General features: G+C 34.8%; 1 protein-coding gene across 3 annotated transcripts; it reads right to left on the bottom strand.

The window, feature by feature from the left end:
* LOC105170262 (glycine--tRNA ligase, chloroplastic/mitochondrial 2) lies at nucleotides 2,572–26,683 on the bottom strand. Of its 3 annotated transcripts, XM_011090941.2 has the most exons (36): nucleotides 26,364–26,683; nucleotides 25,959–26,009; nucleotides 25,652–25,719; nucleotides 25,105–25,186; nucleotides 24,922–24,985; nucleotides 23,035–23,090; nucleotides 22,805–22,882; nucleotides 22,569–22,643; nucleotides 22,414–22,484; nucleotides 20,968–21,084; nucleotides 20,762–20,863; nucleotides 20,322–20,448; nucleotides 19,181–19,264; nucleotides 18,873–18,959; nucleotides 17,785–17,886; nucleotides 17,301–17,364; nucleotides 16,080–16,135; nucleotides 15,394–15,465; nucleotides 14,694–14,776; nucleotides 13,394–13,442; nucleotides 12,160–12,222; nucleotides 11,968–12,057; nucleotides 11,801–11,887; nucleotides 11,478–11,549; nucleotides 11,328–11,386; nucleotides 11,059–11,152; nucleotides 10,566–10,784; nucleotides 9,725–9,819; nucleotides 8,172–8,262; nucleotides 7,987–8,091; nucleotides 7,560–7,598; nucleotides 6,983–7,072; nucleotides 6,182–6,283; nucleotides 5,244–5,325; nucleotides 5,043–5,128; nucleotides 2,572–3,139 (listed from the first exon to the last, which is right to left on the bottom strand). In XM_011090941.2, the coding sequence occupies exons 1-36, from the start codon at nucleotides 26,622–26,624 to the stop codon at nucleotides 3,041–3,043; spliced, it is 3,222 nt and encodes a 1,073-aa protein (XP_011089243.1). In that variant the 5' UTR covers nucleotides 26,625–26,683; the 3' UTR covers nucleotides 2,572–3,040. The 3 variants fall into 3 exon arrangements, 2 of the variants coding, with proteins under 2 accessions (XP_011089243.1, XP_020552867.1); XM_020697208.1 differs by lacking the exon at nucleotides 26,364–26,683 and having other exon boundaries at nucleotides 25,648–25,719; XR_848480.2 differs by lacking the exons at nucleotides 2,572–3,139; nucleotides 5,043–5,128; nucleotides 5,244–5,325; nucleotides 6,182–6,283 and having other exon boundaries at nucleotides 8,177–8,262.

The following is a 26,683-nucleotide window of genomic DNA, read 5'->3' as shown; positions in this document are numbered from 1 at the left end:
AAAAAAAAAGTACTTTTGAGTTATAAACTTTGAGAAATTTTACTTTAATGACCACTCCTAATCTTAATATAATATAAAGAAAATAATATATGTATTTTTTTCAAATTATTTTCTTATTTTTTTAAAAAATTTATCCTACGAATAAGATATATGCTGTACACCAAAATTGTAGTTACAAAATACACCATAACTATTATAATTGCAAATCGGAGATACAAAAAGATAAAACATAATGAACATTAAAAATAAATATGAAGAGGTATATGCAATCATATATACATATATATATATATATTTGATTATCTTTTTTACTTATCAAATTTTGATTATAACTGTAACTTTTGTTTTAGAATATTCAAGTTTCCAAAAAAAAAAAATCATACTTAAGAAGGTTTTCGGATGAGTAATCAACTTTTCAAAGCACGATATTAAAAAATATTTGGTAAACTATCTTAAAAGTTAGCTTTTAAAATAAAAAATAAATTATTAGAAATGTATAATTCCCTTTTAAGAAATAAAAAAGTCCTTTACTTATATATATGTTTTAAAATCATCAAACTCGGCCAATTTTAATTAATAAAAAAACTTATTTGTTAGAGAAATGCAAATTTTAAAAGCTCTTTTATTTTGTATAATAAAATTAAGATGAGATAAATAATTTCATGATTTCGATCATACTTTTTTATTACTATCAAAGGCGGGCCAACCACATTAATATCGAATTTGAGCTAAATAAAGTAAACAAAAAATAAACTTTAGTTGGCAGGAATATCAAACCCAATTCTTCTAAGTAAAGGATATCTTAAGAAATTAAATATCAGATAAACAGAGTATAATTATCCCTAATATATATTTTCAACTTTGCTTTATTGATGATCTGCTTTCATTTTAAGGGCGAATGAGCCGTCCATTTGCGTTTTTAAGAAGGGGCTTGATTCGTTTGCAGCACTATCCGGATTATGTGTCAATTTTCAAAAAAAGTCATCTCATCATTTCAAAATCGGCTCATGGCATTCGAGATTGGCTGCTCGAACTGCTATCATTTAGTGAGGGCCATCTACCTCTCTGTTACCTTGAACTTCCACTCCTTGCCTCTCTTATTTCGATTAGGGACTGCACTCCTCTTCTATAGAAGATTAATAGTCGCATACGAGGATGGGAAGGGATGCGACTCACCTTCGATGGTAGGTTACAACTTATCAAATCTATTTTGTTGTCCTATCATACTTATTAGGCATCGACATTTATTTTGCCAAAAACAGTCCTCAAGGAAAGTAAGAAGTGTCTACGTGCTTTTCTTTGAAAAGGCACTACTGGTACGGGTTACCCGAAAATTGCTTGAAAAACCATTTGCAAATCCGTGGATGAGGGTGGACTCGAGTTGAGAGATGTTCTTGCTCTCAATCGAGCCTTCATGTGCAAACATTTATGAAAGATTATTATAAGGCAACGTGACTCCATCTAGATTGATTGGGTAGTCCATACTCACCTTGTCAATCAGACTATTTGGACTGTTAGTGACAGCAGGAGCACGTGAGGGTGGCGTCAGATCCTTGCTCTTCGCTCGCCTATGCTCCCAAGCACCGATTTTTAGCCAGGAGGAAACCGTATAGTATGGTTCCGCCCCCATAGACCCAAGATAGCTTGGTATTCATTATTTTTGGGTCCTTTCATGATTCCCCGCAATCAATTTTTTTTATGGTTAGCCATTTTGGGAAAGCTTTATACACTTGACGAACCTTGGCTATCCCACACTGGAGGGGCATGTGTCCTATGCCAAGACGGATCACTTAAGACCCATGATCACTTATTCTTTCACTCCAATTATGCTCGCCAATGCCTCGTAGGTATCCGGGGGATTGTACGGTTTCAATGGCCCACTCGATCTTAGGCTATTGATGTGGAGTGGATGTCAACCAAGTGGAGAGCGAAGCAAGTCGTCAACGCGTCATTTCGGGCATTGTTGGCTTCCTTCGTTTATCACCTATGGCAAGAGCAGAATCTATGGATCTGAATCTATGGATCTTTCAGCCCCCCAGCCACTCTTATTAACACTTGTAAAAATTATAATTTATGAGATTAGATTTGCTATACTTAATCACAATCTCCCCTCAACTGCTAGACACAGGGATTTTATAAACTATGGAGAATCTCTTGATTTGAAGGAACTTCTGATGCTTGAACCGTGTTGTACTATTATTTTTCATTAATAAAATTTACAATTACCGAAAAAAATAATATATTTTTTATGCATCCAAAATTACGTAAAGAGAAAATAGGAGGAACAAAACTTTGTGATAAGACTAAAGATTGAACTCTTTCACCAATTTAGAAAAGAAAAAACTCTCTATTTATCAACCTCATTCATACATGAACCTACTTATTAGATACCCTATTTATATATTACTCATAATTTCATCATATATTTATATATATATATACAAATTTAAAAAAAGGACCTACCTTAATATAAGATATATAAATGAGTAGCACCACATACTTACCAGCAAACTACCTTTGTCTCCTTCACAAGGAAAACTACCCAACATAAAAAATATAATTAAAACCACATTAACTGGTACAAATTTAATTCCTACTATAAATAAAGCCCATATTATTTTTTAACAGTTCCTATTATAAATCCTTGCAAAAAGAAAATCTTCTACTATGATCCTCTTAAAGATACACTCAAATACTTCTCTTACAAGTAATATACACGAGTTCGACTCAAAATCCAACACCAAAACTGAGCCTAGAAAGAATGACAGCTTCATCTGAAAAGCCGACTCTTATAACAACCACCATTTACTCATTCCTTGTGCAAGAGGGCTGGCATGAAATGGATTGAACGAAAGACGGCCCTGGTTGGATCTCAGCTCCATGCAGACTAATATTCCACACAATATTTACTTGTGTTTCCAACCTATGAGAAACCAGTGTGCTGATTGGTGCTCCGTTGTTCTCACCTTCCTCTTCCTTGCCACTTCTATGGCGTCAAACTCAATTTTTTTTATCTTTTCTAAATTGAAAGTAACAATTCTCAGAAACCTGGCAAAATTGAGAGGTCTGCTATTCCCTTTGGAAGATCTGAAATTTTTCGCAGGAGTGCGAGCCTGTTCATTCTGATTCTTTCGTCTTCCTGCAAATAGAGTTCAGAGCACATAATACAAACTTCATGAAACCTCATCCCACGTACTTAATTGTAAGACATAGCATATGAGATTCGTTAGAAGATGAAGCAGCAATAATATGATTCTACAAGTGCTATGTGCACTCCCAAAACCAGAACTTGAAATACATCCTTCTACACACCTGGCTGAGGAACATGATCAATGGGTAAGAAAATTTGATGGGACTGGCATTTTTAGTATACTAGTAAAAGAAAAAAGAACATGTGCGTTGCATGCAGAAAAATATAATATACAATATAAAATTATAACAATTGACAGAATTTTAAAACCATATTATTCTTTTAAGTTGATGCTTGTCAATTGTACTTTTTCTTTAACATGAAAATGGTAATATATAGAAATAATAAATTCTATAGATTTATAGAAATAACTATAAATAAATAAATTCATTAGAATTATATTGAAATACTTTTAATTCTAAAGTTAATATATTTTTTATAATATTCATAAGGAATAATTTTGTTCTTCTAGTGCATGAATAAATTACATTACATTACATAATTTTGTTAATAATAAATTGTAATGAGTTGGATTCGCCAAAAATTAATTTTGCGGAGATCCAATGTTTATGTTGAGACATGCATTTTAATTTATTGTATTACTATAAACAGAACCTTATTACTTTAAATAAGGGTAAATAAGCCAACAGTGTATCACATGCGTCCTGTGCGAGTTTTCATGACTTCTAAGAACAAATAATTTTTTATACCTTAATAATTTATGAACCACTTGATTTTATCTATCATCAGCCACGGTTGATATTAGTTTATCTAAATTAACAGTTAAGACCTAATATAAAATAAACAGCTTGATTTAAATCAACGTCCAAGTGAAATGAATTAGACTAATAAATATCACAAAATTTTAATATAAACATAATAGTATATTAATTTAATTTATATTATATGTAAACACATATATAGACAAATTTTTATATATCATTAATATATATTAATATTAACATAAATATATATGCAACAAATATATATACTTATGTGTGTGTATATATATATACACATACATGGAAAAAGTTCGATAAAAGAAATCCGACGCCGTGTTTGCGACGCCTGCAAGGGAGAACCGATTGTGTGTGTGTATGGGTGGAGGGAGTTGACAGGTCACAAGGGATGCTGAGGGGTTAATACGGAACGGATCAATGGGGAGGGGGCAAGCGGGGAGGAGGTGCCATGGGTTTGGGAAAAGATACGTGTTTTTTTATGTTTCTCTAATCAAATTTTTGTAAAAGGAATTTGTACGAAAAAATGTCTATACAAGTATTTATTATTTTTCAATACAAAGTTCTAAATTTTGCTCTACAAGAATCAAGACATTACTAATTAATATTTTAATGGCTTTCATGTAAATTTTTTTATTTAAGAAAAAACTAAGAAACATAAAATAGTTTATAATATTCATACTCTTGTAATAGATTTAAATTTAGATTTCGATTTAGATTAAATTTATGGATTTTCAAAATAAATAAAAAAAAATACATACCAGGAGTTGTACATAGGGAATTAATTATGGGAATTTAGTAATACTAGAAATGAATTTACAATTTATGAGCTTTTAAAATTTCATTCATAAGGTGCATTTTATGTGTCCAATTAATATATTGTATTAATCAAGATATCATTAGAACTAAGTTTTATCCAATTATGATATTAATTTACACAAATACCACTAGATAGCATAACTATAATGATATTTTGATCGAATATAAAATAAATGAAACCCGTGAGCATATTTATACTTTTATAATAACATAGATATAAATATAGATATGGATAGAGATATGAATATGTCCGTGCATATATAATCTATGAGGAATAACAAACTAAGGGAACATACCACCATAACAAATACATGATTGAAGAAATCCTCGAGCGGTTGTAGTAGAGGTAAAGATGCTTCAACAAAATCATCCACTTCCATGTCTGTACAAAATGGACATGTAAGTGATGTAAGAGGATGGTAAAATAAAAACAGCAGAATGAGTTATGCAGCTGAATCAAAATAACAAAAACAAGTACTTATCAAAGATGAGGGTACCAGGATGAATTTTACTCCTCAACAATGTAAATGTGCTCCATAAAGCTCTCTCTTCCTTTGTCTCAAAGACTGCCTCATCCACCTATAACAGAGAATGCGCTTTTTACATTTAGGAGAAAGTGAAAACAAACCATATGGGCAACAGAAATACCAGCCTCCAATGTTTTTCATTTCTTATGTATATGGCAAACATTCAGATGTGTAACTAAAAGTGGAATTGCAGATTCCCAAAACAGATATCTCACAAGCACCATCGTAACTTAATACTGTGTAGATACTTTTATTCCTTTTCCGTTTCTACATGATTATGATAAATCCCAGCTTAGGAAAAAAAGTTATGAAAAAGAACACACGGCTGCAGTGGCATGGAAGAAATGTGGATGTGCACATAAACATGAAATGCATCATTGTGATTCATGTGCATCTTTATGATCAGTGTTTCTATGAATTTTGCATAGCAATTTATGAAGCTTTTGAACACTTCCGTTTTTTGCTGCTACTTTGGAAATATATTTGCAAAAACAGGTAGGCAACTAACTACACCGCGAGATAATAATCTACTCAAAATGACAAAGAAAAATGGAATATGCATTAGGAAAGATACTGGGAATTCTGCCACCTGACTAAAAAGATCCTTATGCATTAAACAATTTTATTAAGCTTCCACAAGCAATCACTCCATGCAAGGTCCTCTGATAGTGAATGTCCTCTCACACTAAGAAGCATTGAGGAAACCAGCCCAACCAAAACAATCAACTTGTAAAACATGCATGGGCAATTTAAAGCACGAGCAGCAAGGGGAAACACATTAAGTTCCAATTTGGACCCCAAAACATTTTTCATGAACGCTCAAGTCTTATATTATCTGTCATTGATGTTGACTGAGAGAAAACTAAAAAAGGGTTGCCAATAAAAGTAAATAGGTTATCGCTAGGCACCTCCAGATCATCAGCAACATCCTTTCCACGAACAATTCTCGTTGGGCGAGAATATGCCTCAATAATTTTGGGCAGCAGCTCACCTTCTGACAAAGCTTTCATCTGCAATTTGGAAAGCAAGGGGAAAACAAAAGAAGAGATATTTCATACCCATAGACAACAAAACTCGTATGTCTTCCTATTCATAGAATTGGAAAAGCATCCAACAGCCAACAGGCAGTTGTTCGGTAAACTTAATTTTGACACGACAATGTGAGACTTCATGCTAAAGTCTGATTCATTAACAGAAGAACAATATAAGTTCTACAGACAAGACTCAAATGTGAAACACGAAATTTTATATGGAGCACAAGATAGAGTTAGTGACATGACCAAAATGTTTCTGAAGAAACTGCATCAGAAAATTACTTTTTGGCAGAGGCTGGTAAGTGTCAATAATCTTAAAAGGTAAAGGGCAGTGCATCTGTCTATGCAAATTATCATTTCAGATGAATGAGATCACCAATAATTGACAGAACTCAACTTCAGTAAGTTCTTCTTGACTAGCAAGCAGACCTAAAACTCAAAGTACATTCATATTCTAGAGTCACATAGAACAGAAAGTAGATTTAAAACAAAGATTATAATTACATACTAGATAAGGTAACTGTTGCATTTGTTGACTAAACATGCCGTTGGCAACCATGAACAACCAACTATCTTTCTGACATAACTTTATAGACTAGTTTATAACTTCTATATCTACCTGGGTACCACTTGGGTAAATACATGCAAATACACAAGAAGAATGCCATAACTTACTTTATATGCAGACTTTGCTGCCAGATAAGGCCGATTTGCACGCTGTGCTAGAACAGAACGGACTACTTCTGGACTCACTCCTTGATCCATCTGTCAAATATGGGTTAAACTCAAAAGATCGTCAAAATAGTATGAAATAGAGAATGAAAAGCTTTGACATCATTCTAAGATAATATAAAGCTGATCGGTTACATTATCGACTGAATAAAAGGCAAATAACCACAAGAGCAAGGTGAACTCTACAAAAGTCATAGCTAGAACATAACTTCAGATAATCTGAAGCAAACCCTTAGAAGAGATCTACAAAACAATATCCAGCAAGGAAAATATGTCATCTAAACTCTGCCTTAAACGCATGGTTTTTTCCTTACACTTTCTATATAAAAGCAAGACTGCTAGAACTTCTCTTCTAACAGGAGTTATTTTATCAACCAGACTGGTGGTTCCAGCTCAACCAACAATAACCATTTGACATGATCGACAAATTCAGAACACGGTCTTATAGCTGGAGGAAGATCAATAATCAAGAGCAACAAGTCCTCACAGAAAATGATTCGCAGATAAAAGATCAACATACCAAAAGTTGTTCAAGTCTCCTTGTCACAAATTGATGTACCTAAAACGAGAGAGGAAACTGTCAATTTTTATTCACATCATGAGTAGAATACTATGCATGTGCGGCAGATGAATTTTATCCTGTGTCGAAAGGTAAAGGTCCTATAATACACTAACAATTCATCAGATGCAGCTTTCTGCAAAGTTGCAACTGTGCACATTCATCAACTGTTAAAAAAATGTGAAATGTAATAGATCATCATGTGATCAAAAACATAAAACAGCAAAGAACTGATATCCTGAAACGAGATGGAATACAAAGAAATGGATACCCCTGAAATAAGAGGAAAATAAACACTACATCACTCATATCCTGTGGCAATTGGATAACAGCAGACCATCAGCAATTGCTCTCATAGAAAGTTTGCAGCAGGAAATAAACATCTTACATCATCTATTATTTGTGCTTCTACTTTCACGGGCTGAACTGCAGCAGCAAGTTCAAGAGCATGCCTTAGCTCCAAATTCCTCTTGGTATCTACTAACAGTTGCACCTGCAAATCATGAAGGAAACATTATTCCAATGATCCCAATATGAAATGAGATTTCAATTATTACATTGATTAAGGCATACTAGACCGTAAGAGATTCTTCGCAGGCCAAAGGGATCATTGGTGGAGGTCGGCTGACAACCAGCAGCAAACAATCCTACAAGGCTATCCAACCTGTATAAAAGGAATTGGGTGAAAAAGAAAAGAAAGAGGAAACGAAAATCTAGCAGAAAAAATCAAAACAGCAACTAGAATAAGGGATACATACTCAAAATAAACATCAATCTATTTAATTATTTTACAGGACTGTTACAGGTGTTGGAAGCTGTATGTTCCATGGACATGCTTGAATTAGTAGGTAGACAATTTTATTTGAACATCAAATGTTTTGTGTTACCAAAATTTGGGATGCATCATAAGGTTGTCCGAAAATGGGTATTTGGGATCATCATTTCAGTGATGGCCGTGGTTCAAAATACGATGTAGTAGGGATTGCTCAGAATATTTTTAAAACAACATAAAAGGGCCAGCTCAAGAAGATATGTTACTGAAAATAGAAAGCTAAGATCGCTGGAACTAGTAAGCCTTCTATTGTATAGTAGCAAATGTGACAGATCTTATACACATTCATCAAAATTAAAACTGCTGATTTTTAATGCTTGATTATCTTTTGAGCCTTCAAAAATGTCAAGCAAAATGACCATCTTATTTGTACGGAAAACACCAAACAGACTGATTGTACATGTAAACCTGAAAGGGAATCCCCTTAATAAATGACAACCACCAATCTTCATGCTATGAAATTTCTGCTTTCCGTCCAAAACTTCTTCCTTGTTACATCCAAATAACACAAATGCATGAACATGTTCATGCATAAGAAATTTGGTTTCCTGACCTTTATTGTTATTTCTCATACATGAACATGTAATTGCGCTAGGAAGGTATTGGGAGGAAGATCCATTAATCTTGCAATCTTAGCGAACTCAATGCCAATAGGGCCAATAAACTATCAATCGCTCAAAGACAGTAGATGTTCACTCAGCCCCCAATACCAACACCTTTCCTACAGGCAAAATGTTTTCATTTAGTTCTTTGAAAGAGAGGTAAAGATTAGTTAACCAGCACATTATTTTGATTATATTCCTTTCCTATTTCTCTTACAAGTTTAGAGTTTACTCCAATAATCTCATAAATATCACTATCTATATGTTGAATAATATGCATCCAGAATAAAGATAAAGATCTGGTTAGATGACAAATAACTTGTTGAAAGAATAGTTCCCAGCTTAACTAAAAACTTTTTTCACTGGATGAGAAGTGTTGCATTTGCAACTTCAAGAGTGTGCCATTGGACGTTTCCTAGTTGTTTTGCCTCTCGGCACTACTTCACTATACCTATCTCCATTTTGCCATCTCTGAAGAGGATGAAAGACATAAGAAACAAAAGAAGATCCGAGTAGTTTAGATGCATAAACTAATATAAACATGTATTAGAAGATAATTAGCGAAACGCAAAAATTAAAAGCAGTGTGCAGAAAATGCAGAAGTTAATAGCAGAGTACCACACATTATACTGGGACATTTAACCAAACAACACAGGGAGTAGCACAAAGAAATAGAGTAGCTTGTGTTATACCTATCTGCTATTGCCAATATTGTTCCAGCATCAGTTTTTGGAACTATATCTCCCGAAAATCGTGGAAGCGTAATTTCAAACAGTGCCTCAGCAATCTGATAAATAAAAAAGAAATAATGACTGCTTAGAGAAAATGAAGACTCACCTTGTAATAGATTTTGGACATTTAGCTACTAATACAATGCATATGCATCTTGTATGTTCAGATGAAAAGGGGGCGTCAAACAGAAAGAAACCTTCTAGAAAGGCTGAAAACCAAAAATGAAAATATCAATCCCTTGTACACCCAGCTGGATTTTTCCTTTTCCTACTTTGGTGAGTCAGACTTTATTGAAGTAGAACCAAAGGGAAAGTATGTCATTTACAGAAGTCTATCATTAATCAATTTACCACATCTGAATTAATATAGAAGGATTGGGGACTCAAAAAAACTCCCCTCACCTCCAGGTGGTTTAATTAAAAATAAATAAAAATCAATTCACCACATCTTACAAAAGGAACAAATTCGAGTCATGAAAGTTGATCTAAACTTAGTCGACTCAAGAGTATCTACACAGTATGAACCTAGGTCAAACTCAGAGATTTGTTATTAGGCTATAAGAAATGAAAGAATCACGTTTCTCTAAACCATACAGAGACATCAAGGAGTCAAATTATCTGCTGGAGTTAGCATTAATGTCAGACACATCTTTCCAACCTCCAAGTCCTAAAGGGGATAGAATAGGTGGCAGCAGATAAAGAATCACCACAGAAAAGGCTCCATTGAGAGTAGAGAAGAATAATAGAGAATTGCATTAGATCTTTTAAGACAAATTGAAGAAGAGAGAATCCAGCTCACAACCTGCTCTGAATAGCCATCTCTAAGAGCATAGTGTCGCGCCATTACCCCAGCAAGGGAGGTAAATTCTGTCACAACTGAAGATGAAAGATCTGACATTGCTAATGATGCAGCGTCCTTAATGACTTGGAGCGTATCTTCAGTTACCCCCAACGACAAGCCCACCTCAGTGACCAGACCTTGTACACGTGTCATCTTGTCCAGCATTGTCCCCAGCTTTTCCTGTTTATTACTCATATTAGGACATATATTGCAGCAAAGTATAAAGAATATCTACAGATTCTAAATTCCTAACTCTTGTGCAGCTATGATGAACATTTTGGAAAGCTGATGCTTCTATCATGGGATCAATAATACAGAATCGTCGTCTATTCAAAATCATGCAGGATCAGTTGTTTTTTACTTCTCCTATACACTAATAATAATGAGACTTTCTGGTTTCTCCATTGAGAACCTTCTAAGTACCACAGAAAGATCGAGACTGCAAGAAACTTACATGGAAAAGGATCCCTTTCAATTGGTCCCGAAATTCAGAGAATCTCTTACTCGTGTCCAACTCATAGAAGAATTTTGCATCTTCATACCTAGCCCTGTGACAATACTTATTTACTCAATTCATAGCTCAACTCATTGGAATAACCAGGGAATAGAATTTCTAGTTTCTGATATTAACATTTTTCAGTACAACATTTTGATTTAGCATGTGTTTTTCTAGATGTTAAAATCCATGAATGGTGCAACAGTAAAAATGACGAGTATATCAACCTGAGCACAGCTTCATTTCCTTTCCTCACAACCATTTCATTAATTGGTCCATTTGCAACCTGAACCAACAAATGGGGTCAGCTACGATTATAGCGACATAACAGAAAAAGTTTACCAATTTAACATTTCTATATGATTAGCATATCTTACAGCAATAAAATATGGCAATAGTTTTCCGTCCTGATCGGTTATTGCAAAATATTTCTGATGTTTCTGCATAACCTGCACAGTTTCATGAAATGAGATACCTGATAACAAGAATGATTCTGAATGCATGTTCATGGATGTATCATAGAAGGTTACTATAGGTATAGCAAGAAATTAAGCAGTAAACGCTATAAAATAAATGAGGTGCAGAAATGGACAAGCTCATCAATTTCTCAAGTAATACAAGCAAGCAAAGGCAGGATGAAAAGAACACGTAAACAGAATAAGAGAAGAAATCTAGCTTTAATTAGTAGCAAATGACAAACCATTATCAGGAGGTCTTTTGGAAGCTTTAGGAAAGACTCACTAAACTTGCCAAGAACTGGATGAGGTGCTTCAACAAGATTTACGACCTAAACATTAAAGAAAATGTTTTCAAATTGTTCCAAGGAGGAAAACCAGAACAAAAAAACTGCAGGTACTCTTTTCTTACCTCATCAAGCAAACCACTTTGCATTACAACAGAACCATTAATACTTTTGACGATGGAAGTAGACTTCTCCACAATTGTCTTCTTGCGTTGCTGCAAAAACAAATACTTCCAGCCCATTATCTTCTAGAATATATTGAATTTTTACAAGCATAAGAAAAAATAAATAAAGAAGAGAACTTTCACATCAATCACCTCAACATCGATGGCTATTCCAGCATTTTGCATCAAATCAGTATAAGATTCTGCACTCTCTACCTGCAGTCCCAGAAAATATATGTATACATCGTTACAGAATAGAGACAAATAATTAATTTTTACCTTCCAGGAAAGGAAGGATACATGCTATTTCTAAGCGACGTCAAACATTTGGTATCAAGAGAGTGCATAAAGTACTAATAGACAAAGTCAGCAGATATTGTTGGCATCAACAATTTTATCCAAGAGAACAACCAGACATCAATTTGGTTCAACGAAAGGCACTCTTTTGGCAATAAATATAACCAAGAAAAGAACAATAAAAGAAACCTGGTTGTAAGCCTTTAAGCTTGTCATGTGATCACGGTCTTTTGGCAATAAATATAACCAAGAAAAGAACAATAAAAGAAACCTGGTTGTAAGCCTTTAAGCTTGTCATGTGATCACGGATTAAAGACTCAAAAATACAATACAGCAATGCAGATGTTATTGATAGCTAGAATATTTGAAGTATTCGACAAAATCCTCACTCAAGTAACCCTGCTAGCCACTGGTATTCTAATAAATACCAAGAAAGGCAATTAAGATGGCTGAAAGAAAGGCAAGAGCGTCATAATAAAATTAAAGACTGCATACAAACTAAACCAACCACTTCCATAGGAGAAGCAAAACTACTTTAACAAAACAACTCTCCCTTGACACCTATTTACATCATTTCCTTTAAACTCACAGCTGGGAGGAGAAAAGAAAAATGATTCTTAAATTCTACCAGTCAAAGCAAAACCACTGTTTGGTTAGGTCAGAAATCAACTCTTAGCTCAATAAGAGGGGAATACCAGAATCTGGATCCTTCTAGCATAGTATTACTTGCAAAATGACAAACGATAGGTACTCCTATTCTAAAGATGCCTTCTTTATTGACAAATTTATCTTCAGGTATGTAGAACCCAGAAGTTGAACTTCTAATTGGATAGTGAACAGTGCACAAACATACTGATCACACAATGATGAAACATTTATCCCGTGAAGTTCTGAATTACACAATATAAGTCCCAGACAAGAACTTCTAATGAAGCCTATGGTTTCATATAGCTTATAGTTTTTTGGTTGTATCAACTTTTTTTTTGTTTTCATGCCTGCAACTCCCAAGCACAAGAAAAATGAAATTTCTAATAATCAGAAAGAGTTGTGAAACTTCATATAATTAAATGTTTATGGTTGACCGACATACCTTAATAGTAGCTGAAGGAGTATTTCGGAGTCCATGAGAGACATCCCCACTGTGAAAGGAAACTAGATGAAAACTATAAATAACAAAGAAACTAGAATACAAGATGTGCGTGCAATTTCCAGGGCTGTAAATTGGCCTTCATTACAAATATCTCAATGCTATTGAATAGAAGAAGCTTAAGACGCTTAGAATAGCTGCATTATCCCTCAAACCCAACCCACCCTGCCAAAAATAAAAAGGAAGAAAAAAGAACACTTAACTCGAAAGAGAGTAGTAGCCGGAACTAGATACCCACCAACACAACCAAAAATCAACGGTTAAGATAAAAGGTTGAGTCGGAGGCTACAGTTATTTAGTCTGGATTCTTGAATCTTTTAAAATTTGCTACTCTACCCCAATTCATGTTATGTAGAGAGGTCAGTTGCCTAATTCCAATGTAGAAAAAAATTATTTTCCATGAAAATGTAAAAATTCTTCAATGATGGCTTTAGCTTTCGACGCAAAAGGTATCCTATGAAAAGTTGTTTAACAAACAATTGAACACAAATAAAATCAATATCTTAGAAAAGGTTCAAGTTGAATGAAGGGAACAAACAACATTCTCAAGTTAAAGAAAGGAAACTACAGTAAGAGATTGCACAGACTATTGATACATCAAAGAAGGCCATAACAGCGACTAAAGATTTATGATTTTTAACTTCTACAAATAGAAGAAGCATGATGAGTTAGACCGGCACAATGGTAGACGGGACAAATATTTATGCCTTTTGCTCTAGTAAATAGAAACTTATATTAAAAATAGAAATGTGAATAGAAATACTGCTGTCCTTGCTGATGCTGTGAATAAATAAAAATCTTTCTGAAATGTGAGACATATACAAAAGCTTGCATTACTTCTCTTCTAATATTCAATGCTTTAGCAATTAAACTTAATCTAACATGCTATTATCTAATCATTTCATCAATGGCGTAGTTTGCATTATGCCATGCATATTTAGCCATCTTACTCAAATGCAATTACTAGAATACCATTGCAATATATGTGGAAGTGCATAAGTGCCATGATCAAAGAAAGATTTTTCTAGTTTTCCAAGAAGCAACACGCATTAATTCACATTGCTTTCTCTACTTCAGCCAATTGCAGCAACTTACATACTAGGTAAAATATACATCCCAAATTAAAATAACAACATCAAGCAGAAAAACCAGATAAACCATGTGATTTTCTTTCATGACAAGTTCAAAAGGAACTAGCAAAAAGCCAGAAAAGACTTTTGAATAAAACACATCTTTAACTTACCTTAGAACTCCAGCAAATGTGAAGGGAACGACTACATCTCCATGCAGCGCTAATATCCATCGGATGGGTCTACTGAACATGACCTGTAATAACAATGTGGCTTTCAATTTTCCAACATATGCATACATAAACTAAAGGAGCAAAAAGCAGATATGTATGTAGAAGTTCATAAACAGATTACATAAAATGTTCCATTGGCAAAAGGCAGTAATGCAAGGAAATTAATCTTCAACATAATCACTAGCCAAACAATCTCTTTGTTTTCTTTAATTTCCCCCCGTACACAGAGGGAAAGAATTAGAAAGCAAATACTTATGTTAAAGGTGTTCAATGTATATACATATACATAGATCTACGTATAAAAGATGATAACATGGAATATAATAAGCCAAAACTTGCAGAAATAATGCATGCCTAAAGTTGAGAATCCAAAAATGTTAGGTTCCACGGGAAGAGTGAGAGGCACAAAGCAAACTCAAGATTTAATGTCGATGCTGTTCAGATCCTACTTTGTACTTACTCCTGTCACGATCCTGACCACATAATGAATAAATACTCAGGGCAATGCATGACACAAATAAACAAAAAGCAGTGTTGACAGAAAACCTAAACCCAGAACGGCAGTGGAAGTGACAAACAATCCAAAGACGATAAAGAGATTAGACAGCAGATGAAGTTCCATTAGTTGAGCAGCACAAACCTCAGAGTTCCATCGCATCGACTTAGGGAATGATATTTTACTTAGGCTCGTAGGTAACTCTTCAGATAAAACCTGTTCAATGACAAAGGAATAGGTAACACATCCAAAAAGTAGATAGCAAATATGTGGACATACACCACAAGGTAAAAGACTTCCCTGTGAGTGAATACTCAAGAACAAACTTGACTGGACATAATAATGATATAGAAGCAGACACATGTCATGTGATTGAATTGTTGGATGTAGTATAATAAATAAACATGATGCCCAGTGTATTAGGAAGCTTGCAGGAGATAATGAAATGTGTGGTGCAAAAAACAAGAAGGAAATTCAAACACGAGACAGGAAAATTTTACATGGTGGGAGAAATCTTTTGGACACACGATCACTAGTTTCCTCTTATTATGATAGAATTTCATTCAAATACAACAGACACCCATCAACTATCTTACTAGGTGCATGTGTTGTAGCCTTGTAGGACTGGACACTGTTGCTCATTAACAAGCTTCAAATGAGTATATGCACTAAGAAACGTCTTAAAGCAATTCACCCATGCGAAGCTTGCATGACAACAATCATAAGGAGGTTACATGATGGATTCTGTTTTCTCTTTTTCTTATTTGGTTGGCTGTTATCAGTAAGATGCCTACAGGAAAAACAATCAAAAGAAAGTTATAGTAGGGTACCTCCAGGGCAAGACGTGATGGCTCCATGGCACGAACATAGACATATTCTGTTTTACCTGCAGTAATTTATTTTGATAAACAGATTAAGAATAAAGGCCAAAATACAAACAGAAGGAAGAGAAATCTCCTTCGGAGAGGGAAACAGCTAAGTAACAGCACTTCTATCTTCTGAAAGTAATAACGGCAAGCAGTTTGATAACTGCAAAAGTATCTTCAATAAGCTTAAACAATGACTTCTATTAGCAACTATTGTTCCCTTAAGTCTCAATTTAGGATCAAATTGTTGCTTAAAATTATTTGCGCCCAGGCAATATTGCAAGGTAAAATCATTTGTCCTTATTCATACAGGCCATGAGCTCGTACTTTAAAAGTACCTGCATGTTGTCCTTGTACCTTCCAGAGGTTCCTAGACTTCTCTTTTCTTCATTGCCTTCTGCTTCTTCACATAATCTTTTTCAGCTAATTTCAGAAACCTACTACGTTGTAATTTTTACTATGTTCACATATAATTTGCATTTTACATATTTGCCTCATTTGAAAAAAAATCTTGAAACGGAGACAAAATAATGTTGCGTTCGTTGTCAGTTTTTGTATGTGCAGATATAGTAAGGAAGTACAATAGAAGGAAAAAAATTGCTTGAACCTTCTAAAATCAACCTTCTCCGCTAAGACATGGCAAGAACAAGAATCAAGCGTGCCCTTTAGGCACCATGAACTACTTAATTATGCTGTCATATATCAACTATTTTCTACGTGAAATTGCCTCACAAGTGAAATCCTCATTAAAAGAAATTCGACCATTTTGTTCAAGCCATAGGAAAGTTTGGTTTTGTCTCATCCTGGCATGTCAGTGAATATATTCTTTTACAGCATTCGTGCATAAATTTCTTAAGCATCATTGCTTTGTAAACTTCACAATAGACAGGCCCTTGATGTTCATCATTAGAAAACTAGATGAAAAAGGAAATGTTTTCAAAGCCAATGTAGAATAATTAGCTTGAGAGTGAATGCCAAGCCAGATATCTCATATGCCAAGCTTGACAGTGAAAAAGCAAGAAAGAGCCACAAAACCTAATGAAAATGACAAATGACAGCTAAAGAATAGGTACAGTACAGATGTTTCAAGCTGGTAACAGATGATACGAAAGGATAAACCAGATCAACCACAAGAGTCGATTAGGATAGGAAGATTCAGTTTAGCACATGTAAAAAGGAATTTACCTTCAACCCTTCTGTACAAGGAGCTTAAAGGCACTCCATTTCTGCGGCAAAAACCTTCAGCAGCCTGACCAATGACTAGAATTAGAAACCATAGATGATAAAGGTAACCAAGGACCACTCAAGATACAATTTAGTTCCATGGATGTTTTTACAATAGGGAAAAAATCATTCAAGGGAAGAGAGAATGGAAAATTTATATGTTTCCAACCCAGAATGAGGTAAGCCTTTAAAGAGTGGCGTTGTCCTGAAAAGATATCAAGAAAGTGGAAGATGATAATGAAGGTAAAGCGTTTCAGAGTAGATTGTGTTGAAAACATTATGTCAAGAAAAACAAGTACTGAGGTCATTTCATGGCTTGCCTACCTAAATTCGAGCACACAGCTTAGACCAAACAGTTCCACTGATGTTGATTAAACATTTATCATGTTTACCGTTGGACAAATTCAATAAACAACCAAAACAATAAATTCCAGGACAGGATGACCTTGGTAGGATTCCCTTGCTGATCAAATGCCTTTGATGCTGGAGGTCCCCGAACCTCAACTTGATTAGCTACCTGCTTATCACATAGGTTATGGACATGAACCTGCATATGATAAGTTGTGTAAGGTGAGTGAAGTACGAAAACTAAGAATTTGCAAATATGATACAAGTTCATCTGTGGAATAAAAGTAAAGTTCAATGCATGACCAAATACGAGGAAAAGAGCAGCAAATAGTTATGACATGTCATCTCAGCCTCTGCCACGCATTACAAGAAAAAGTTGGCCAGGAAAAATTTGCATTTTTTTTAGGGAAAATGGCCATGTGCCAAAAGTGCAAAGCAAAAATCCCAACTTGCCAAATAGATTCTTGCAGCCAGTTAGTGTGTTTTTCCCCAGGGAGCATCATATTGCAACTTTCTCTTGTTAAAAATCGAAGAAAATCTTCTGTCCAATCAGGAATGAGATCAGAGACAAAAACCCATCTCTTTGGTTAAACCATGATTGTTCATTATACTGTGGACTTAAAGACAAAAAGGTCAAACAGGACATTAGTGTAACATAATGAAACATTATTGTTTACATTTAATTCATAACAAAAGACACCTGCATGTATATTCATAACTTAGAAGGCCTAACACCACAAAACAGTCTACATCTACAATTGCTCAGCTTAATAAATATTGCTCGCCCTTATTGAGCAAGGCCAATCATCATTAGACATCGTGACAAATTCCTGAGTTCATATAAAGCAAGTAAAGGTTAGGGGCTTATCTTGATGAGATGATATCACTTTTGATAAAACCACTGTTTGTTGTATAAGTCAGTTAAAGATTCTTAAAAGAAAGAGGTTCTTCCAAAATGAGCATGTTGTAATTAAAAAAAAAAAAGAATTTTTGATATGTAAATCAGTTTCTTACACTAACGCATTTTCTAATGGCTTGAGGTCTTAAATCATATGAAATATGGACTAGCAAGAGCAAACAGACCCAGGCATATTAAGTAAGCAGTTTCACACAAGGTCAAGATGGAGAAGCAACTCCATAAAGCAAAGCCAAAAAGAAGCACCATCAACAAGACTTCAGACATACCACAAGTCTGCGTGGTGTTCCACATGTCTTAACTTCTCCATGACTCAATCTTTGCTTTTCGAGCAAATGCTTGACGAGATCTTTGAGCTGCAATAACCAGCAGATATGGTTGGCAAGAGAACTCCTTTTTGCAATCATGAATAAAATGGATCGCAGAAATTAGATAGATTCTAGAAAATTTACTGCTTGATGAAACAGTAAAAATAAATAAGCAAAGACTTAATCAAGATGAAAAGATATGGCAGGAGCATAAACAGACTTTATATAAGAGACTAAAGCAAGACTTCTACAAGGAAAAACCACATTACTTGATTGCAAGCATTCACCACATCATTTGGCGGCAACTCCTCTGTCCCAATTTCGAGAACAAAGGCTCGGGGTTCTGAGGAAACCTATACAAAACAGGAAAAGAGAGTATTATCAATTGACAACAAAGAGAGCATGAGCGTAAAAAAACTTCCACCAGCACCATTGTACAGAAGCTAATCACACAAATAAGTATTTTATGGATGGAGAACAAAAAGAGTAAAGACTCAACTAGAGTGTAACATATCTCAATTTTTGTTCAATTCAACAAAATATTTTCATATTCTTCTAAAGCTAACAAGACAAAATCTGCATATAGCAAAAATCTGACATTCTACAAAGGTAACCATTTTAAAGTTGCTAAACATCTCCTGCCACATGGAAAACTGTCGATCTTCAAGAAGCTCTCTTAGTGAAAAACTTTATAGATGATCAAACAGTGATTATTTCTCCTAAGTTTTCAATTTTAACAAAGCAAAGCAAATAAATATAAAGAATATAGGAGAAAGAATTTATCTGTAAAAGATAATGAGAAAAAAGAACGTGGAATAGGTTATGTTGACAGTGTTAACGAGTTACTCAAACAAGCACTACATGTAAAGTTCTTAAAATCAAAAGATAACCAGAAAGAAACGGAGCAGACAACCTTTGACAATGTCTAACAAAATCCAAGCTGGTAATGATGGAATAAGTAGCAGTACCATGTGCCTTTGCAAAGCTCTCAGTATTATGTAAAGGAAGTTTTTGAGACTTAAATACCACCTACTATTAAAATCCAAAGGTTCTAAAGTTCTTAAAAATCTACTTGTAAGTACATTACCTACTTTTCTTCTTTAGTACAGAAACAAAAAATTCATGATCACCACCCTCTACTGGCTCATAGAGAAGTTATTTTTCACAATACACACTTCCCACGCAGAATCGAATAATGTTAGTTAATGCTTCATTCATCACCATGAGGGTCCAAGTATTGAATTACCCATTTTTGTATTCTTAACAGATACTCTTTTTTGTTGAATTATGAAGCATGTTGAGTTTACGAACAAAATGTGGAATAAGAAATGAAGCTCCAGATAGCCCAAGATAACTGACATCGTATAAGTATAGAAGTGATGCAAACAAATATAAAGTTCTCAAGTCAACCCTTTTCTTTATTTCCTCTATGTCTTCTTTCTGAAAGCCAAGATGCTCAGGTTGAGAAGCAAGACCCAAGGGGTGCCCAAGAGATTCCCTTGTCTTCAACCAGAGTTGTGCACATTGACGTGCTAAACTGAAAGTATGGAGACAAAACTTCAAGACGTAATTTCGTATGTGTCAACTATTCTGATGGAAAGAAAATATCGGAGCATCTGAATGAGTGAGAAGAGATAGATAGTAAGGATAGTTGTGATCAACTATAATAGGTTTAACAGCACTAAGTAAATCGAAAGGCAAAATGAAGAGTATCTTGACAAGTCAATTTCACATGTTTGAGAAAAGAACATATTTCCCGAATCCAAAATGGATAAAATCATGCTTTGTATTACAACTGTTGCAGATAAGCACTTGAATCAACATCATACAATGCAAACAGGATAACTAACCTACGCATACGACCAAAATAACGAGCACGTTCTGTTACTCCCACAAATCCTCTGGAATCCAAGACATTGAAGGCATGAGATGTCTTTAAAAGCTGATCATACCTAACATGACCAAGAAATATAGATATGTATCAACTATAACCTAAAAAAACACAATTCCTGAACTGTTGCATGTCATAAAGGTGGACGAAAGTAAAGATACATACGCTGGAATTGCAAGGCCTGAGTCAAGCAAACGACGAGCTTCAGTCTCAAATAGATCAAAATGATTGTGAATGTGATCTACACTGGCATGCTCCAAATAATATGCACTCATTTCCTTCCTGAAACAGATAATTGAAGTTATCACTCTTCCTTTCTCAAAAAGTCAGAAAGATATTAGAAGCATGAAGTGTGAGCAAGCAGAAAATGTTTTGAAGACATAAAGAAAAAAAAAAGATAACCACATAGAGATCGTCGCTACATATTGTTAGCACACAGAAAATGAAGCACACTGTTAAGGAAAAAATGTTCAGATGCATGGCAGATATATCAATTAAAAGCAATGTGTTTAAAAATGAATTACATTGTCTAGATTAGGGAAAGTAGACAGATTGGGCATGGGAATGAAAGCAAGGAGATCAAGGCTTTGTGCTAACATTAATATCACAAAGACTTAGTAACATGTAGTTAGTCTTCCAGCAGCCCAAGTGAAAAGTACCAAAGTCCTATGGATGTCTTTGAAGATTTTATATGCAAGTTATACAGGAGTAGCAAAGCTGGAACCCATCCAAGTATGAAACATACCATAATTCCTTCCCTTTTATCTCTTCCCTATCATTGGTTGAATCAAATATTATCTGATAGCTTTTCTGCTATTTTAGAACTAAGAGACAAATAATGCATGCTTTAAAAGCAAACATTTCAAGTGGCAAACAAAAAAGGCTCCCTAAATTTGAAGTCAGATACTTCATTGTCTCCCTCCTCTATCTAACAGAACACGAAAACAAGCTGGAAAGCTTTGTATATATCTCCATGATTGACATCATATAACTTCAATAAATGTAATTAGTCCATGGAACACCAAATGCAATTTAAACCCATGAATAAATGAGGCTAGAAAGTTATAATTCCTTGTATAGAGCAGCTAAACTACAGTGTATCATCTACACATTTTTACAAGCAGTTTCCTGCACATTGCAGAACTGAATAATCACCATATGCTATTAGACAGGGGCAGGAAAGAGCAGTCAACATATGCCTCCAGAAGGAGGATATGACACAAAATGTTCTAATCTTTACAGATGATATCATATAACCATGTGAAAGTTTCTATTACATGCCAGAACAGCACATAATGATGAGAAATAAAGAAAATTCATCTTCAACAGAGTAGAGAAACAGTATAAATAAGATAATGCAAGAAGTGCACCATAACTAGCATTTATCAAGAAAAGGGCAAAACTTTAATCAGCTTATTATTAACTCATTTTCCAGAAAAAGCTCTCCATATGTTATTCCGTCAGCATACTGCCAGAACAGCACATACTGATGAGTAATAAAGAAATTCAATTCCCACAGAGTAGAGTAACGGTATAAATAAGACAATGTGAGTAGTGCATCATAACCAGCAGTTATCAAGAAAATGGTAAAACTTTAATTAGTTTATTAACTCATTTTCCAGAAAAAGCTCTCCATATGCTATTCCATCAGCATATTGTATTTTCTTGAAATGATCAACTCCCTGCAAAGAAATTTCAAGAAACTTCAGGCAAGCATGTCTAAAACACATAATGTAAGACACAATAATTGATGACAAATGAAGAACCTGAAGCAACATAAGGATTCTTTCAAGACCATAGGTAATCTCAACCGAGACAGGCATCAATTGAAGACTTCCAGCCTAGAATTGGGAAAGAAAATTAACAAATTAGACACCAGAAAATCAGAATATGATGAAGAAGCTCCTGAACATAGACCAATTCAAAGAGGATCAAAATCTTGTTAAGTAAAAATCCATAATCCGTAAATGTTAAGAGTTGTTTCTACTGAGTAAGAGAGGACCTGCTGGAAGTATGTGAATTGAGTAATCTCCATTCCATCCATCCAAATTTCCCATCCCAGTCCCCAGGCGCCTAAAACCTAGTAGAAATTGAAAGATGAGAAGCGTTTGTTAAAACAATATAAAGCTCATAATCAGGGAAAAATGAAATGGCAAACAAGAAACAACGGTAGCAGAACAGTAAGCTAATTAAACAAGCAATAACAGATATGTCCTAGTCACAAAGCCTCACCGGGCTCTCCCAGTTGTCCTCGACAAAACGAATGTCATGATCATTAACATTAATACCTATCAACCATTAAAGTGAAAATTTAGGTTCAGGAAATATAAAGAATAAATATAAAATAAGCTTTCATAGATTAGGCGGCATCTTGCCATAATAAAATATTAAAGCAAACAACTCTTCATTACTGAAATTATTAGTTCTCTGTAGGGATAGTTGACTTACACAGAAAGAAGCAATTGATTAACTAAATTGCCACCTCAGGATATATGCTTTATAGAGGAACTAATTGACAAAGAAATCATGAATACTTTTAAATTGATCTTGTCAGACAAAGTAACTTCGAAAGAAAGTATGGCATCCTATCATTATGGTACCAGCCACAAGTTGTCTTATACTTCATCAATGACTTAGGTAGATTTCAAACCAAAACCTAAGACATCTACAGCAGCAAAACTAATCACTCAATATTCTAACAACCCCTTAACCACATAGAGACATGTAAACCACAAAATTGTAAAAAATTTTAGATTACATATACTCTTCGTTGTCCCTAAAAATAAGTCTAGTCAGAATCCTTGGTTTAAACTGTCACATCTACTGAAGCCAACCAAAAACTGGAATATCCAAATAATTTCATATTGGTGTTACACCAACAAATAAGAAAGTCCATTCTTCAATCAACTTACAAATAATGTAAACTCTTCAATTGATATTGTGAGAGAAAGTAACTTTGAAACAAAGTATGGCATCCTATCATTCTCGTACCAGCCACCAGTTGAGTTACACTTCATCAATGAATTAGGTATATGTTGAAACCTAAACCTAAGAACACCATATGAGCAAAACTAAATCTCTCAATATTCTATCAAGCCCTTAACCACAAATAAACAATGTAAACCACACGATTGCAAAAACTCTTAGATCACATATACTCTCATTGTTGTGAATAAAAATAAGTCCAGGTCAACTTTGGTTTAAACTGTCACATCTAAAGAAGCCAACCGAAACCTCGAATATCCAAATAATTTCATATTGTTTTACATCAACCAAGTCATTGTATACTTCAACAATGACTTAGGTTACATCAACTAATCTCTCAATATTCTATCAACCCATTAACCACATATAAAGAATGTACTGCACACAATTGCAAAAAATCTTATATCACATATACTCTTTGTTGTAAACAAAACTAAGTCCAGTCACAATCTTTGGTTTAAACAGTCGCATTAAAAGAAGCCAAGGGAAAACCAGAATATCCATATAATTTCTCATTGTTTTCCACCAACCAATATGATAGTTCATTCTACAATCGATTACAAATCATGTATACTTTTAAATTGATCTTGTGAGAGAAAGTAACTTCCAAAGAAAGTATAGCATCCTATCATTCTGGTACCAGCCACTAGTTGTGTTATACTTCATCAATGACTTAGGTAGATGTTGAAACCTAAACCTAAGACCACTACAGAAGCAAAGCTAATCCCTCAATATTCAGTCAAGCCCTGAACCACATATAAACAATGTAAACCACACGATTGCAAAAAATCTTAAACGCTTCCTTCTATTTCCCTCAACTATAGATTTGTCATTATTCTCCCTCTAGAAAAATCATCAACACCAATAAACACTCATAAGTGACAATCTTGTGTGGGAAAACTATGGCAGCCTGAAGGTAGCTCCATATGCTACTGCTTTGCTGAATACTTCTCAGAACGCTATTAAAAGAATAATTCATGTAATGGCAGATTCAATGCAGAACTAGGCATAATATCAACAAATAAGCATAATAGAGATAACAAATCTGTAAGCTGTGATATTAACAATTGCTCTAATTGAAAGATATTAATGCTACAAACAATATCAGGGAAAATGATTGATAGGAAATAGAACCTAAGGCAGATAAACTTCGAATGAACAAGTCTTGTGAATTCCCTGGATCAGGCTTCAATATCACCTGAGATAAATTTGAGGTAAGCACTGCAAAGTAAATGATAGGATGTTGAAAGCCAATATACAACTTGAAAAGTTTCAAACAGTTTCATAAATGAATCATAGTTCTGCCTCAAAGTTCACCTGGAATTGGGTATGCCTTTGAAGTCTGTTAGGGTTTTCACCATAACGACTATCATCTGGCCGGATACTAGGTTCCACATACCTTCCAACAGAAACCAACACATTAATAATCACATTACGAAATTAGGGATGATATGTTTTCATTTTATTGTTTTGAAGACTGAGGCGAACATTTCGTGTAAATCCACGCATTCTTTAGATCACACCCTCTTTCAAGGATATAATCAAGAGTTCAAGACCAAAATCCTACAGTTTCATGTGAAATTTGACCTAGCATAATTTTCCAATAACATGAAATCTTAGGCCATGTCATGATCAGTGCACAGGCCAATGTTTATATCTGTAAATATTTCCATTATTTATCACTTTCCATCGAAATTAGAGCTGATTGAATGAAGTCTGAGAAATACATCATTTCTTTCCTTCTTGGGTGAGAGGTCAGGAGAGGCACAGGAAAGAAGGGACGAATGGGAGTAGGGAGAAACAGAGACATAGATAGAGATAGCAAAAACATATGAATTTCAGGAAGTATCAAAAGCTTACTTACGCAACATTCCACGGTTCTGGACCAAGAACCCTTAAAAATGTAAGAGGATTCATAGTTCCAGCTCCAACCTGCTCAACATTGTCAATCACCAGAAAGTAAACAAGACACTAAAAGGAAGCCGGTATATGTGTAGGAAAATTGGAATAGAACAGATGATACAAAGAGAGGTGAAATCATAAAACATAATAATCCCACATTGTATGGAGAAAAGGAATTAAAACTCAGCCCATACCAACATAACATAGTAATTTTCGGTCCTTGCCAGGAACAAGGAAAACTGAGTTCAAAATAGCGGAGTTCAAATTACCTCAGTATTGCTGCATTGCATCACAGCACATCCAACGGAGGCCCAATATTCCTGCAGATATGAAGTCAAACTTTAAAAACACACAGTAGAGACAACATCATAAACACACACACACAGAGAGATTCAGCCACAAACAGAGATATTTCAAGTTTCTTCTACTTTTCTTGCACATATTCAAAAAAGATTCTGGTGGCTGATACAGATAATGTACCAATCAAAATTCTTCAACGATCCACTAGTACTTATAAACCCCAACTCACAAACAAGTGGTTTAAACCATAACCAAGAAGAACCCAAACTAAACCCAATGCCCATGTATTCGACCAATCTAAACGTTATCCAAAAGGCAACTGAAAGCACATAACAGAGATAACGAATGCAATGACAAACGAGGGTGCACGAAACCTGGAGACGCTGAATGGCTTGCTGGAAAGTGAGAGCAGATGATGACAACGATGACGATGGTTTCTGGTTGTCCTGCTCCACCGGCGTGGAAACAGAAGAAGAAGAATGGGCGCCGGATGAGAAGCGCTTCGGCCGGAATACGAGGGACGAACCGCGATTGATCCTCTGGCCTCCGGTTAAGAGGAAGGAAAGGTGGCGGCTGCAGCTCTTCGGTGGTTTCTTGAGAATGGCCGTCACCAGCGGCAGTGATAGTATACCCATTCCAGAGCGGATTCTGTGTGAGTGGACGGGGTGAAGAAGGCTGGTGTGGAGGGGGGGTG

This window comes from Sesamum indicum, linkage group LG1, assembly GCF_000512975.1.
Source record: "Sesamum indicum cultivar Zhongzhi No. 13 linkage group LG1, S_indicum_v1.0, whole genome shotgun sequence".
Taxonomy (NCBI): Eukaryota; Viridiplantae; Streptophyta; class Magnoliopsida; order Lamiales; family Pedaliaceae; genus Sesamum; species Sesamum indicum.
Note: the sequence above shows the minus strand (reverse complement) of the source record. Positions and strands in the feature narration are given on the sequence as shown.

Coding starts and splice junctions, on each gene's coding strand:
- LOC105170262 (XM_011090941.2), bottom strand. CDS start 26,624: ATGGGTATACTATCACTGCCGCTGGTGACGGCCATTCTCAAGAAACCA. Junction 11,550..11,800: donor CAAAAGACCTCCTGATAATG/GTTTGTCATTTG, acceptor GAAACTGTGCAG/GTTATGCAGAAACATCAGAA. Junction 9,820..10,565: donor GAGATGGCTATTCAGAGCAG/GTTGTGAGCTGG, acceptor TTTATTTATCAG/ATTGCTGAGGCACTGTTTGA.